Genomic DNA, 13,550 nt, shown 5'->3' with positions numbered 1-13,550 from the left:
ATCCAATAACGCCACGTTGCACCACAGACTGTCCAGGATTTGGCGGATGCTTTAGTCCAGGTCTGGGAGGAGATCCCTCAGGAGACCATCCGCCAACTCATCAGGAGCATGCCCAGGCGTTGTAGGGAGGTCATACAGGCACGTGGAGGCCACACACACTACTGAGCCTCATTTTGACTTGTTTTAAGGACATTACATCAAAGTTGGATCAGCCTGTAGTGTGGTTTTCCTCTTTAACTTTGAGTGTGACTCCAAATCCAGACCTCCCTGGGTTGATACATTTGATTTCCATTGATCATTTTTGTGTGATTTTGTTGTCAGCACATTCAACTATGTAAAGAAAAAAGTATTTAATAAGAATATTTCATCCATTCAGATCTAGGATGTGTTATTTTATTGTTCCCTTTATTTTTTTGAGCAGTGTATATATCTTGTGACGATAGACGTTTTTTCTATCGTTTCATATTATGCTGTCATTTATTTTGTTGTGTCGCAAATCACACTCTTTGCGGCAATGTTTTTCTTCAATTGGACGTCGCTTTGCGTTCTTCCACATGTGCCGTGTGGAAGGATATTTGCGACACAAACAAACATGGAGGAGAGTGAAAATGACAGAGAGCACAGAGACACGGAGCTCATACCTAAAAGAGGGGCTACTTTGGTCACATGGACTTGGTTTGGGTATGAAAAGTCTGACACAGACCATATAACCGTCCTCTGCTAAATATGCTGCAGGCCGGTCCCGACAAACAGGCTCAAACACCACTAACCTCTAACCTCTTTTACCACCTACGCAAGAATCATGTGAAACATTACGGAGAGAGTCTACGGATGAGACCCAAAAAGTACAGTTGAGTGCTCAAAACAAACCCCAGTCTCAGACGTTGCAAGAGGCTTTTGCCCTCGCCACACCATATGGTAAATAATCACGAAGATGGAAGGAGATAACAGCTGTCTTTGCAGATGTAAGTTGTAACGGCATGGCCCCAATTTACACGGGTGAGAACCGTGGGTTACAGGAGTTGGTGCTATACACTCAACCCAAGGTACCAAATGCAAATTGATGTGGCACGTATTGATGCAAAAATAACATGCAAAACAGGCGAGGCTCCCCCCCCCTCCCGAAAAATAACAATCAATGATATATATATATATATATATATTACACACACACACACACACACAGTGGGGCAAAAAAGTATTTAGTCAGCCACCAATTGTGCAAGTTCTCCCACTTAAAAAGATGAGAGGCCTATAATTTTTATCATAGGTACACTTCAACTATGACAGACAAAATGAGAGAAAAAAGTCCAGAAAATCACATTGTAGGATTTTTAATGAATTTATTTGCAAATGATGGTGGAAAATAAGTATTTGGTCAATAACAAAAGTTTATCTCAATACTTTGTTTTATACCCTTTGTTGGCAATGACAGAGGTCAAACGTTTTCTGTAAGTCTTCACAAGGTTTTCACACACTGTTGCTGGTATTTTGGCCCATTCCTCCATGCAGATCTCCTCTAGAGCAGTGATGTTTTGGGGCTGTTGCTGGGCAACACGGACTTTCAACTCCCTCCAAAGATTTTCTATGGGGTTGAGATCTGGAGACTGGCTAGGCCACTCCAGGACCTTGAAATGCTGAAGCCACTCCTTCGTTGCCCGGGCGGTGTGTTTGGGATCATTGTCATGCTGAAAGACCCAGCCACGTTTCATCTTCAATGCCCTTGCTGATGGAAGGAGGTTTTCACTCAAAATCTCACGATACATGGCCCCATTCATTCTTTCCTTTACACGGATCAGTCATCCTGGTCCCTTTGCAGAAAAACAGCCCCAAAGCATGATGTTTCCACCCCCATGCTTCACAGTAGGTATGGTGTTCTTTGGATGCAACTCTGCATTCTTTGTCCTCCAAACACGACGAGTTGAGTTTTTACCAAAAAGTTATATTTTGGTTTCATCTGACCATATGACATTCTCCCAATCTTCTTCTGGATCATCCAAATGTTCTCTAGCAAACTTCAAACGGGCCTGGAATATGTACTGGCTTAAGCAGGGGGACACGTCTGGCAATGCAGGATTTGAGTCCCTGGCGGCGTAGTGTGTTACTGATGGTAGGCTTTGTTACTTTGGTCCCAGCTCTCTGCAGGTCATTCACTAGGTCCCCCCGTGTGGTTCTGGGATTTTTGCTCACCGTTCTTGTGATCATTTTGACCCCACGGGGTGAGATCTTGCGTGGAGCCCCAGATCGAGGGAGATTATCAGTGGTCTTGTATGTTTTCTATTTCCTAATAATTGCTCCCGCAGTTGATTTCTTCAAACCAAGCTGCTTACCTACTGCAGATTCAGTCTTCCCAGCCTGGTGCAGGTCTACAATTTTGTTTCTGGTGTCCTTTGACAGCTCTTTGGTCTTGGCCATGGTGGAGTTTGGAGTGTGACTGTTTGAGGTTGTGGACAGGTGTCTTTTATACTGATAACAAGTTCAAACAGGTGCCATTAATACAGGTAACGAGTGGAGGACAGAGGAGCCTCTTAAAGAAGAAGTTGTTACAGGTCTGTGAGAGCCAGAAATCTTGCTTGTTTGTAGGTGACCAAATACTTATTTTCCATCATAATTTGCATATAAATTCATTAAAAATGCTACAATGTGATTTTCTGGATCTTTTTCAATTTTTTTCCGTCATAGTTGAAGTGTACCTATGATGAAAATTACAGGCCTCTCTCATCTTTTTAAGTGGGAGAACTTGCACAATTGGTGGCTGACTAAATACTTTTTTGCCCCACTCCTTTATTTTTTTTGTTTGCAACTATAGTTGAAGTGTTTTTTATTTATCTTTTGAGATTTTATTCATTAATATTTTATTTTTTGTTACATGCTTAATTGAACAAAGGTTCTAAATAAAAGGAGAAATAATCAAATATGAGTAAGTACCTTTTATTTGTTGAGTATAATTCAAAATGTAATAAGAAGTAGGCCTTTTACATGTGGTCATTTTATATAAACTATTTATTTATTACAGAAAATAAATGTGCTATATCGGGATATGTATCGTTATCGTGACATGAAATGACCTATATCGGGATATGAGATTTTGGCCATATCGCCCAGCCCTAGGGGGAGCTGTTGATTATTTTTTTCCATTCAAAGCAGTGGGCGAAAGGTGGTCTTTCTACCAATTAAAAAAATCCTTAAGTGACTGCCTTTTCCCCTTGTCAATTTAGACTAATTCAGATAGATTCAGTTAGATTATCATCTATCATTGAACCAAGTAGTCAAATATGCATTACTGGTTGCTCTAAACACTGGTCTTCAATATATTAATAAAGTGCTCCAATCTGTTCTTATTTAATGAGGCCTGAACGAGCCGCTAATGAACTGGTCTACTAGTGCGCTCTACACACTAAAATTAAGATACGAAAGGAGCCACAATGTCAGAAGTGCACTTTAATAGCTTGAACAGCCTCAGAGAAGATGAGGGGAATGTTCTGGAACAGTGTCATTTCTAGAGCTTCATGGAGGAAAAGAGGAGAGGGAGGTGGGGAAAAAAGACTGAATGCACTCTGTTGAACATACACTACATGGCCAAAAGTATATGAACACTTGCTTGTCTCACTCCAAAATCATGGACATTAATATGGAGGTCGGCCCCCTTTGCTGCTATAACAGCCTCCACTCGTTTGGGAAGCCTTTCCACTAGATGTTGGAACATTGCTGCGGGGACTTGCTTCCATTCAGCCACGAGCATTAGAGAGGTCGGGCCCTGATGTTGGCCGATTAAGCCAGGCTCACAGGAAAGGGCCTCCCCAAACTGTTGCCACAAAGTTAAAGCACAGAATTGTCTAGAATGTCATTGTATGCTGTAGCGTTAAGATTTCCCTTCACTGGAACTAAGGGGCCTAGCCCAAACACTGAATAACAGATCCAGTCCATTATTCCTCCTCCACCAAACTTTACAGTTGGCACTATGCATTGGGGGCAGGTAGCGTTCTCCTGGCATCTGCCAAACCCAGATTTGTCCATCGGACTGCCAGATGGTGAAGCGAAATTCATCACTCCAGTGAATGCGTTTCCACTGCTTTAGCGTCAAACGGCGGGCGAGCTTTACACCACTCCAGCCGACGCTTGGCATTGCGCTTGTGTACAGCTGCTCGGCCGTGGAAACTCATATAATGAAGCTCCTGACAAACAGTTATTGTGGTGACTTTGCATCTAGAGGCAGTTTGGAACTCGGTAGTCAGTGTTGCAACCGAGGATAGACAATTTTTACAAGCTACGCACTTCAGCGCTAGGCAGTCCCATTCTGTGAGCTTGTGTTGCCTACCACTTTGTGGCTGAGCTGTTATTGCTCCTAGACGTCTCCACAAAAACAGCACTTACTGTTGATCCGGGCAGCTCTAGCAGAAATTTGACAATCTGACTTGTTGGAAAGGTGGCATCCTATGACCGTACAAGGTTGAAAGTCACTGAGCTCTTCAGTAAGGCAATTCTACTGCCAATGTTTGTTTAGGGAGATTGCATGGCTGTGTGCTCAATTTTATACACCTGTCAGCAACGGTTGTGGCTGAAATAGTCAAATCCACTCATTTGTCGGGGTGTCCACATCCTTTTGGCCATTTAGTGTTGGGGCAGTCAGACAGTCTTTTGTGTGAGTGCTGGCCTGAGTTTAGCTAAAAAAAACTGTTGAAAGCTGTGATAGAAACTCCTACAACTGGAGGGAGGGGGAGCCATAGAGGGAGGGACAAGCAGAGAGGGAGAGGGAGGGACAAGCAGAGAGAGGGAGGGAGGGACAAGCAGAGGGAGAGAGGGAGGGAGGGACAAGCAGAGGGAGAGAGGGTGGGAGGGACCAGGAGAGGGTGGGAGGGACCAGGAGAGGGTGGGAGGGACAAGCAGAGAGGGAGAGAGTTGGAGTGAGAGAAGGAGGGATAGGGAGTGAGAGCCAGAGTGAGGAAGAGCGAGATCTGCGATTGGATGGTCTGGGAAAGGCACAGAGTAACTTAAGGAATAGGAGGAAGTGAGGGAGGGGGTGCTGCTAAAACTTGAATTTGTATCGGAGAGGGGTAGCAGAGAGAGGAGGGGTGTCAGGAGGAACCCGACAGGCAAACTGCAATCTGACAGGCAGCCAACATGCAGAGACGCTGACAAACTGGGGAACGCCCCCTGCTACACACACACGCTGAGCCTGGCCCAGGAGAGTTCTCTCCACACACACTCTGGCTGTGTTGGCAGCGCGTGGAGATGACCAGGGGGAGCGGCATGCAGAAGGCGAGCCAGCTAGGAGAGACTCCTGCAGTTTTCCTCAGTACACTCAGGAATGGTTCGCCTGAGGGGCAGCAGGGGCGCTACTGATTTAACAGATAACGGATCATGAAACATGTGCCGGTGTCTGTAACTGTGCACCTCTGAATGGTGTGTGTGAGCGTGTTTGTGTGTGTGGGTGTGTATATACCTCCACCTTTGGTCAGTCTGTGTGTGTGTGTTCACTCTGATCACGGTGTGGAATAAGGGTCGTTTTTTGAATGAAGATGGCTGGCCATGGCAGCCAGTGGAAACTGGAGACGACAAGCAGCTGAAGACAAGGAACTAAGGGACTGCTTTTTTCTTTCGTGCCTTTTTGTTGTTCCCTTCGTCCGTCTCTCCTTCTTCTTCTTCTCCATCAGGAGGGGGCGAGCCCTGCAATCTTAATCTGTTTGGAGAGTTTGGGAAAATCATGAACTCTTCCGGAGCAGTTGGGAAATTTGGGAGTGAATCCCAGATTGAAGGGGGCAAGGTAAGATGAGTTATCTTTATTTCTAAAAAGTTTGGGTTGGAAGTGGTCACTCATGTCTTTTAGGGTTCCTGTGAAATCTGGTTGTCACTCATTTCTAGGTTATTACAAGTTTTGGCCAAGAGGTAGGTCTCCTTTCTTATAGCCCAAGCGACTTGGCTGTCATTTCTGGAAGGTTTCAGTCAGAGCTGTCAGTCTGTCTTTCATCCCCCTATAAACACTTTTGCCTTCCATGTGGGCAGCGCACGGCTCACTGAGTCTCAAGGCAGCGAGTTGACAGAACATCTGAGTCATCTGGGCTAGTCCTCGACCCCCCCCTTCTCTCTTCCCTGCCGTCCCCCCTGCCTGCAGCATATTAAATCCTGGTGGGGGGGAAGTTCGGTTTAGGCTAAATACTTCTCAAAGTGGGGGAGGATAGGGGGAAGTGAATTAGGATCAAATGCTTCGGGTGTATAAAGCTCCACACAGAGAAAATATAATATTAGCTTGCTTGCTAACTAGCACCCTGTTTTCTCTCGCTGTCTTTTCCTTTGACTCTGTAGAGCATAAAACAAACTGCTTGGCTGGTTTGGAAGACTTTAAACTTTTCCAAGGGTTTTTGAGAGGTGGATAGTAATCAAGCTCTGACTGTTAGTGAAAGCTCTTCTACAGAACCAAGTGTGTGTTTCAAGGTGTTTGTGGCCCCTTTCCCTTCCTAAGGCGTCAGCATGCTTCACTTCGCCTGGCGGCTAGCCGAAGACGTCTAGGAGAATTGAAGGAGTGTGCTCGTTTACTCCCTTAAAAGACCTTTGCTTGAAAAACAAGAAAAAAGCAGCAATTGTGCTGTTTGTCCATTTTGAGACGTCGTAGCTAGTATACACTTCCTCAAAATAGTCTGAATTAATCTAAGATAACTAAAGAAATCGGTCATTCATGCATGATGCACTGCTTTGCTTTATCTTGGCCAGGTTGCAGTTGTAAATGAGAACTTGTTCTCAACTGGCCTACCTGGTTAAATAAAGGTGGTGGGGGGGGGGATCATTGACGCTTATGCAGAGGAGTTCTAAGTAGCACAATTTTACATCTAACTAAGATGTCTGGTGCAGTATTTCTCAATGAGAAGGGGGTGTAGGCTTCGGCTCCCGAACTTAGGCTGGCCTCTAGAATTTTTTGTGTGTGCCCGAACAGCTAAAAAAAAACCTTACTAAAGTCCAAAACACCACAAAGGTTTGTCATCATATGTGCACAAACTCTTCCGAACTGTTTTGGCTGGGAGCATGCGGACGCCTTTACCCCCACATCGTCCACAGATGAGAATTGTTAAAACTCCCAGAGAGTCACAATGGCTTTCTGTTTTATGAAGACACAGGAAGTGTGGCTCCTTGTAGAGGCATGTTGTCGGGTGGATCGAGTCCCCCGGGGCCCCTCACTTTAACTTTACTTTATTAGCTTTATTATTGCAGGGACAGTGCACATTTTAATGAACATTTTAGTAAAATGGCACATTTTCGACCGCAGTCTCTGGTCAGGTTATTTAAAAACACGTAAAATGACAATACAGACAGATAATGAACACGTACAGAGCAACATATGACAACCCTTAGCAGGTAGACAGAGAAATCACACAAAATGCAACTCAGTCTCCAGTTCTCCAAATGAGTTGAATTTGGGATGAGGGCGTTGTGGTCCAACGGGGTTGTAGCCTGCTGTCTCTTCCACACTGCTGCATCCTGTCATCTTAATAGTTAATGTTCAGTGTCACTTTGACTTTGATTTGTAGTTGATGGTGTCGATCAGATTCTGGTCGTTGAAGGGATTGGTTATTAATCATTTGTAGAATGGATTCTGAATAAAGAATAAAACCTTGTTTGATAAGCTGCTGGAGTTCGTTTAGAACATAACACCGGCAGCTTTTTTTGGTCACAGTTTGCTCAGAGGGCTTTGCAGCAGTGTTTTATTGTCTATTCTAGCCCGACTAAAGACCGCCATGGTTAGTGTTTTAACTCCCAGGCCAGACTAGAGCTACCCAAATAAACGTCTAGGGAGTAGGCAGCATCGGCCAAATAAACCTAGAGCGGCGCTGTATAGACTAGAAACAGAGTGACCTTGGGTGAGGTTGAGGTATTCCATCTTGGCTGTCCAGGGAGGGCTGCCGGGAGAAGACAAATGTAGGGAGCAGGAGGCAAGTATCCAGCCTCCTGTCTAGAGACTCTCTATATCTTTGTTTCAACCCTACGGAGCAGGGGTGTCAAACTCATTCCACGGATGGCCTAGTGTCTGCAGGTTTTTGCATTTTCCTTTCAATTAAGACCTAGATAACCAGGTGAGGGGAGTGCCTTACAAATTATTGACCTTTTAATTCATCAATCAAGTACAAGGGTGGCGCAAAAACCTGCAGACACTCGGCCCTCCGTGGAATGAGTTTGACACGTGCTATTTCAATGGAGCCAATTTCAAGGAGGAGAGGGAGTTCAGTTTTAGTAACCAACAATGTGTGCTAGAGCTCTTTTGGGACAGAGCAGGGGTTAGAGAGAAAACGATGCATGAACGTGTCAACTTGTACTTCTTCCCCTCACTAACCCTGCAGCTCTGGTAAAGCAATGTTCAGGGGCTTAGGCTATTTCCCCCAGCCACTTCAAGCACAACACTGGCTTTCCCTCTAGAGCCAAACTAGGATCTAAAGCAAACCACATTTCTGCCTGCATGAGCGCCCACTCCCAACCTAAAATGGGAAAGCATACTCTTCCTTGTTAGATGAACCATACTCAGATGATCAAAGACAGCGTGTTTTCCATGTCATTTTATTTCTTCACTCCCCTCACATCAACTCAAAATGTTTTCTTGTCTGGGCAGATGTTTTAGGGGCGGCTTTACCTTCAATTTATGGCAAGGGAAAGCAAACTGGATCTGTCAGTGACTTAACGGCCGCAGCATTGTAAGTGTAGCACTCAGTCATCGTTTGCGCCGCTGATGTTCTAGAGAATCATAAACAACGGTTGAGGCACTCAATCGATGCAGGGAGGAAGAGATGGTGTAACACTGGAGGTTGCAGGAGAGTAGAGCTTTAGTCCCTGTGCCGCCACTGGTTGGTAGGCAACCTGGATTTACTGTGCCTTTTAAAGTGGTCTTCTAACTCATTCAACTGGAAAACACAAGAGAAGCAGGGCCTGTAGGTCGAATTTACGAGCTCCTCCTGGTAGGTAGCATAAACCAGAACAATGACTCAGTGTAGGAATGAATAATCGTGGCCCTGTATTTCTTTATCCCCATATTTATTGATGGGTCCCCTCAGTATAACTGAGGGTCTCTAATAAAATGTGCTGTAACATATTTATGCCTTTTCTACATTTCTGAATGAATTATGGGAAGGAAGGGGAAATATTGATTGAAGCAACGTTTGCTATTTTATTAGGATCCCCATTAGCTGTTGCTAACATTTTAATGGACAAGAACAGCTCAAGGACAGACATACGTCAATGTAAAACATCACACACATCCTACATATCAGTACATACACAACAAAAATGAATTCCTCAAACAACGGCGTTGTGCCGTGAGGTGTTGCTTTATCTATTTTTTAAAAACCTGGTTTGCAGGTTTAAGCAATCACTTAAGCAATCTGAGATTAGGCTTGGGCGATATACCGTATCCCAGCGTATTTTGAAATACAGACTGTGATTCGTAGGGGGGGCCTGCTACGTCACTGCTTATAACTATAAATTAAGTTTAACTAAAGAATCTAAGATGTGTCAAATTAATTAAATCCAGCTCAAGGTTCCAGCTATGCATTTGGCTAGATGTCAAGATCAAGTTTCTTGGTTACAGCACAGACGTTCAAGATCCCTGTTGCCTAAATTGTTTTGCGCGTAAAAATACATCTTTTGACGCTATGAAACATCTGGATATCGCCCAACCCTATCTGAGATGGGAGTTCCATACCATCATGGCTCTATATAAGACTGAATTAGAATTTGTTCTGGATTTGGAGACTGTGAAAATACCCCTTTTGGCATGTCTGGTGTGGTAAGTGTGTGTGTCAGAGCTCTGTCTAAGTTGACTATGCAAACAATTTGGCATTTTCAACACATTGTTTCTTATAAAAATAATTGATGCAGTCAGTACTTTTATCCAAGAGAGACTGTACCTAGCCGTTGGTTTACTTTCACCCCTGACTAGGCTTACCTCTTCAATTTTATATATCAGTTTGCTTAGTGCTTAATGTGCACTGACTACACTCTACAGTAAGTGTTAAACCATGAATATAAAAATGTAGTTATTGATAGTAGATGTGGATTTATATTCCCTCATGGAGTCTGCATAGTCTCCGAAGTATGCAGTCTCTATGCCTATATATTGACCAAGGCATCAGTAACTAACAGACTGTTTTTCGTAACCCTGGCAGTCTCTAACCACCAAGGTTATTTCTTGCTAATATTTTCTGGTTGAGTGCTCTGTACGAAAGTCAGAAGGCTGTATGTAGGGATACACCATTCATCACACAAATGTTCGGGGGGGGAGGTTGTGCTATACATCATATCTACTTGTTTACAGGGAGGGGGAGAGAGAGCATATGGACTCAGCTACTACCTTTTATATGGAACATATACAGTGGGTATAGATCACTGTTTCTTTCACCTCCCTAGGGTTCACTTGGCAAAGCCACTGACCAGCATCACTAAAACTCCCCCTCAAATGGGAATCACTGAGCGTTCTTCTCCCCTTCTCTCCTTACCATTCCACCTCCAGAGCGCTCACCCATGCGTTCCTTTAGAAAGCCAGCACCAGCACACCAGAGGTGTGTCGTCGTGGCGATAGTGCTCGAGCAGCATGCATAATGTTCCCATGCTGCACAGTCAGATATGGCCATGTGCTTGTTTCTAATTACTCGCTAAGTGGTTCTCTATATCTCCCGCCCTTCATTACCTCTCTCCATAGGCACAATGTTATGATGAGGAGGGCTAGAGCCTCTCCAGAAAGCGATGGCATCCTTAGAAACACAGACACACCACTGGCCATGCTTTAGTTCTGTGGGGGGGGGGGGGGGGGGGGACATAATCCTGTGGTTGAAATATCACTCTCAAAACAATAGGGCATGGTCTTGAACAGCAAGAGGCCTCAATGTGTAGAGAGGGCTGTTTAGGCTTTTGCATCCTTAGCCGGTGGGATCTCCTACTTCTAAATTCCAATGACCAAGCAATTGGCTTTCGAACAAGCAGCAGCATCCAACAGACTAGCAACAGTCTGATTTTTAGTATAAGCTCTTATACAGACCCAAGGTTTTTTTTAAGGTCTTCATGACTTATCACCAACTACCACAAAATTATGTCAACTAACAAACGTATAAACCTCTTTCACTAGATGCACCATCATCAATATTTTCTATTGAAGCACAGCGTGTTTATTAGCTAGTCCTGGAATAGCATTTCCAGTACAGCTGCTCCTAAAGTGCTGTGGTCAATCCAGCTGTCATTATACAAGTGCTTTGAAGGAGATAACATGTCATTTTAAAAGGAGAATCAGGATTTTATATACTTAACATTTATCAGAGCAAACCGCTCACTAATCAAAGCCATAGACTTTTTATGGTTGTCATGTAGATGTTTATAGTTGTCGTATGTTAATGTTCATAGAAAGCAATTGTAACTATGTTTGAAGAATTGATTCATGGTCAGTTCCTGTTCTTCTGTCTGTTGTCTTTAACCTAAAGTTAAACTGATAAATCATGGACATAGCCACTGGTACATTGTGGTACATTGCCATAGAAATCTGCAAATTATCCAACTCCTTGCCACTAATTACTATGCTAACTCTGACAAGCTACAGTAACACATTTTAGCCAATGCATTTCAATTCCATCTCTGTCATAAATCCCACTTTAAATGACTCTCAAGGGTTCGGGATGATACTGTATTTCTGTGATGAATTTGAAAATGCGTGGCTGAAAGAAGGGAAGTATGCCAAGGTTTCCCCAGTCTATTGTCCCACGTCAGTCTGAAGCTGCAGCTGCCTAATTGAAATAATTTATTTACTGGGGGAGCCCTCTAACTCCCTTCTCTAAATCTTTTGTAGGTAATTAGAGGGAAATACTTGGGCCTCAGAGCGACGAGAGGAGCACTGAGAATCACACACACACGTATGCCATGCACGTGCGCACACACACTTAGATTTAAAAAGTCACACACTTTCGGAGACACACATTCAGAAACATAATCACACAAATGCACAGTTTTTTTGTATCTCAAATTCACTCACACACTGACCTTTCCCCTCCCACGGTCTTTCTCATTCTCTCTGCCATTCTCCCCCATCAGGGATGAGAGACTGGGTAGAGCCACTGCCAATATATATGTAATGGACCTGGAGCATTTGACACTTTGAAATGAGGCCTGAGAGTGAGGAGAGGGAGAATTCACCTTTCATAGTCCAGTATGCTGCAAAACCTGAGCCTTTCTTCTTCTTTCTCTCTCTCCTCCCAGTCAAAACAAACATGGCAATTTTAGAGGTATATTTTGAAAGGATAAAACCTCTAATACCATTAATTGACACAATGAACAGGAAAGTGACAAAACAAATGCCATGATGATGGATTTTCTTGGTACATCTCTGGGCACAAGTCTCTGTAATTGAGCAGACTGTTCTTTGTGTGGGCTTGTGTTTTTAGATATGGTTATATAACAGTACCTTTTAAGGGGGGAGGACGAGCAGGGAATGAGCAAGCATGCAGAAATTGAGTTGATTCCCCGTGCTCTCACAGATCTTGACAAGCCTTTTCAAGATCGTAAGCCTATGTTTGGGCAGATGCTGAAATGTGCCGCCATGGTTTTCCGATCCTATTGTTATTGAATGTGCTTTAATATTATGTCAAGCTTATTTACATATCATAAAGTGTAGGGCTTTGGTCGAAATGTTGAAACTTATTTTTTCCATATATAGACAGACTAAAACCAACTACATATGCACTAAGCTTGTCTGATGCTGTAAGCACACTGTTTGATTAAACAGTGCTGAAATTACAACATTTCAGCCATTTGGTTTCTTACTTGTTACTTACTTGTTTCTGACTTAGAAGTTCTGTTACCGAAATCTGTCATTTGTTTAGGAAAAACCTTGCCTATTCCCTCAAACCTTGCTCTCTTTACGTGAAATGTGTAAGCATCGCATGCTTGTGACCAATGGGGCCTGACCTTAATAGCCTATCGTAATCACACCAGTACATTGGTTATAACAAACACACAGTAACGAACACAGTAACAGATGACAGCAAAATGCATGCAGAGGATGTGAAAAAGAATGCCCCCCAGCATTGCAATGTGAGCTAAACATTGCACTTGCTCTTGAGATGCGTTTTAAGGCTACGGATGCAAAAGTGAACTTATCATTTCCAAACATTTAGGTCAGTTGTATGCTGCTTTGCGATTTATTAACCTCTCTAGGGTATGTGGGGACGCTAGCATCCCACCTGGCCAACATCCAGTGAGATTGCAGAGCACCAAATTCAAATACAGAAATAGTCATTATAAAAATTCAGAAAAGATACAACTATTTTAAATTGGTTTAAAGATGAACTTCTTGTGAATCCAACCACGGTGTCAGATTTCAAAAATGCTTTACGCCGAAAGCATACCGTACAATTATTTGAGAACATAGCCCAGCAGACAAATCATTACAAACAGTAACCAGCCAAGTAGAAGAGTTACACAAGTCAGAAATATAGATCAAATTAATCACTTACCTTTGATGATCTTCATATGTTTGCACTCAGAAGACATTCATTTATTTAATAAATGTTCCTTTTGTTCGATATAGTTTC

The 13,550-nt window shown here is 43.4% G+C and overlaps 1 protein-coding gene across 3 annotated transcripts in view; it reads left to right on the top strand.

The window, feature by feature from the left end:
- LOC110509842 (MCC regulator of WNT signaling pathway) overlaps window positions 1-13,550 on the top strand; it is a 149,710-nt gene that overhangs the window by 17,806 nt on the left and 118,354 nt on the right. Inside the window, exon 1 of one of the 3 annotated variants that reach the window (XM_036967262.2) lies at window positions 4,886-5,764. The exons of the other annotated variants lie outside the window; for them this stretch is intronic. Within the exon in view, the coding sequence (XP_036823157.1) occupies window positions 5,705-5,764 (60 nt within the window). The 5' untranslated portion in view covers window positions 4,886-5,704. Of the gene's footprint in view, window positions 1-4,885; window positions 5,765-13,550 lie in introns of those variants that run through there. 3 annotated transcript variants of the gene reach the window in all.

The sequence above is a fragment of the Oncorhynchus mykiss genome, chromosome 29 (assembly GCF_057628025.1).
Source record: "Oncorhynchus mykiss isolate SJ-2025 chromosome 29, ASM5762802v1, whole genome shotgun sequence".
Lineage (NCBI taxonomy): Eukaryota > Metazoa > Chordata > Actinopteri > Salmoniformes > Salmonidae > Oncorhynchus > Oncorhynchus mykiss.
Note: the sequence above shows the minus strand (reverse complement) of the source record. Positions and strands in the feature narration are given on the sequence as shown.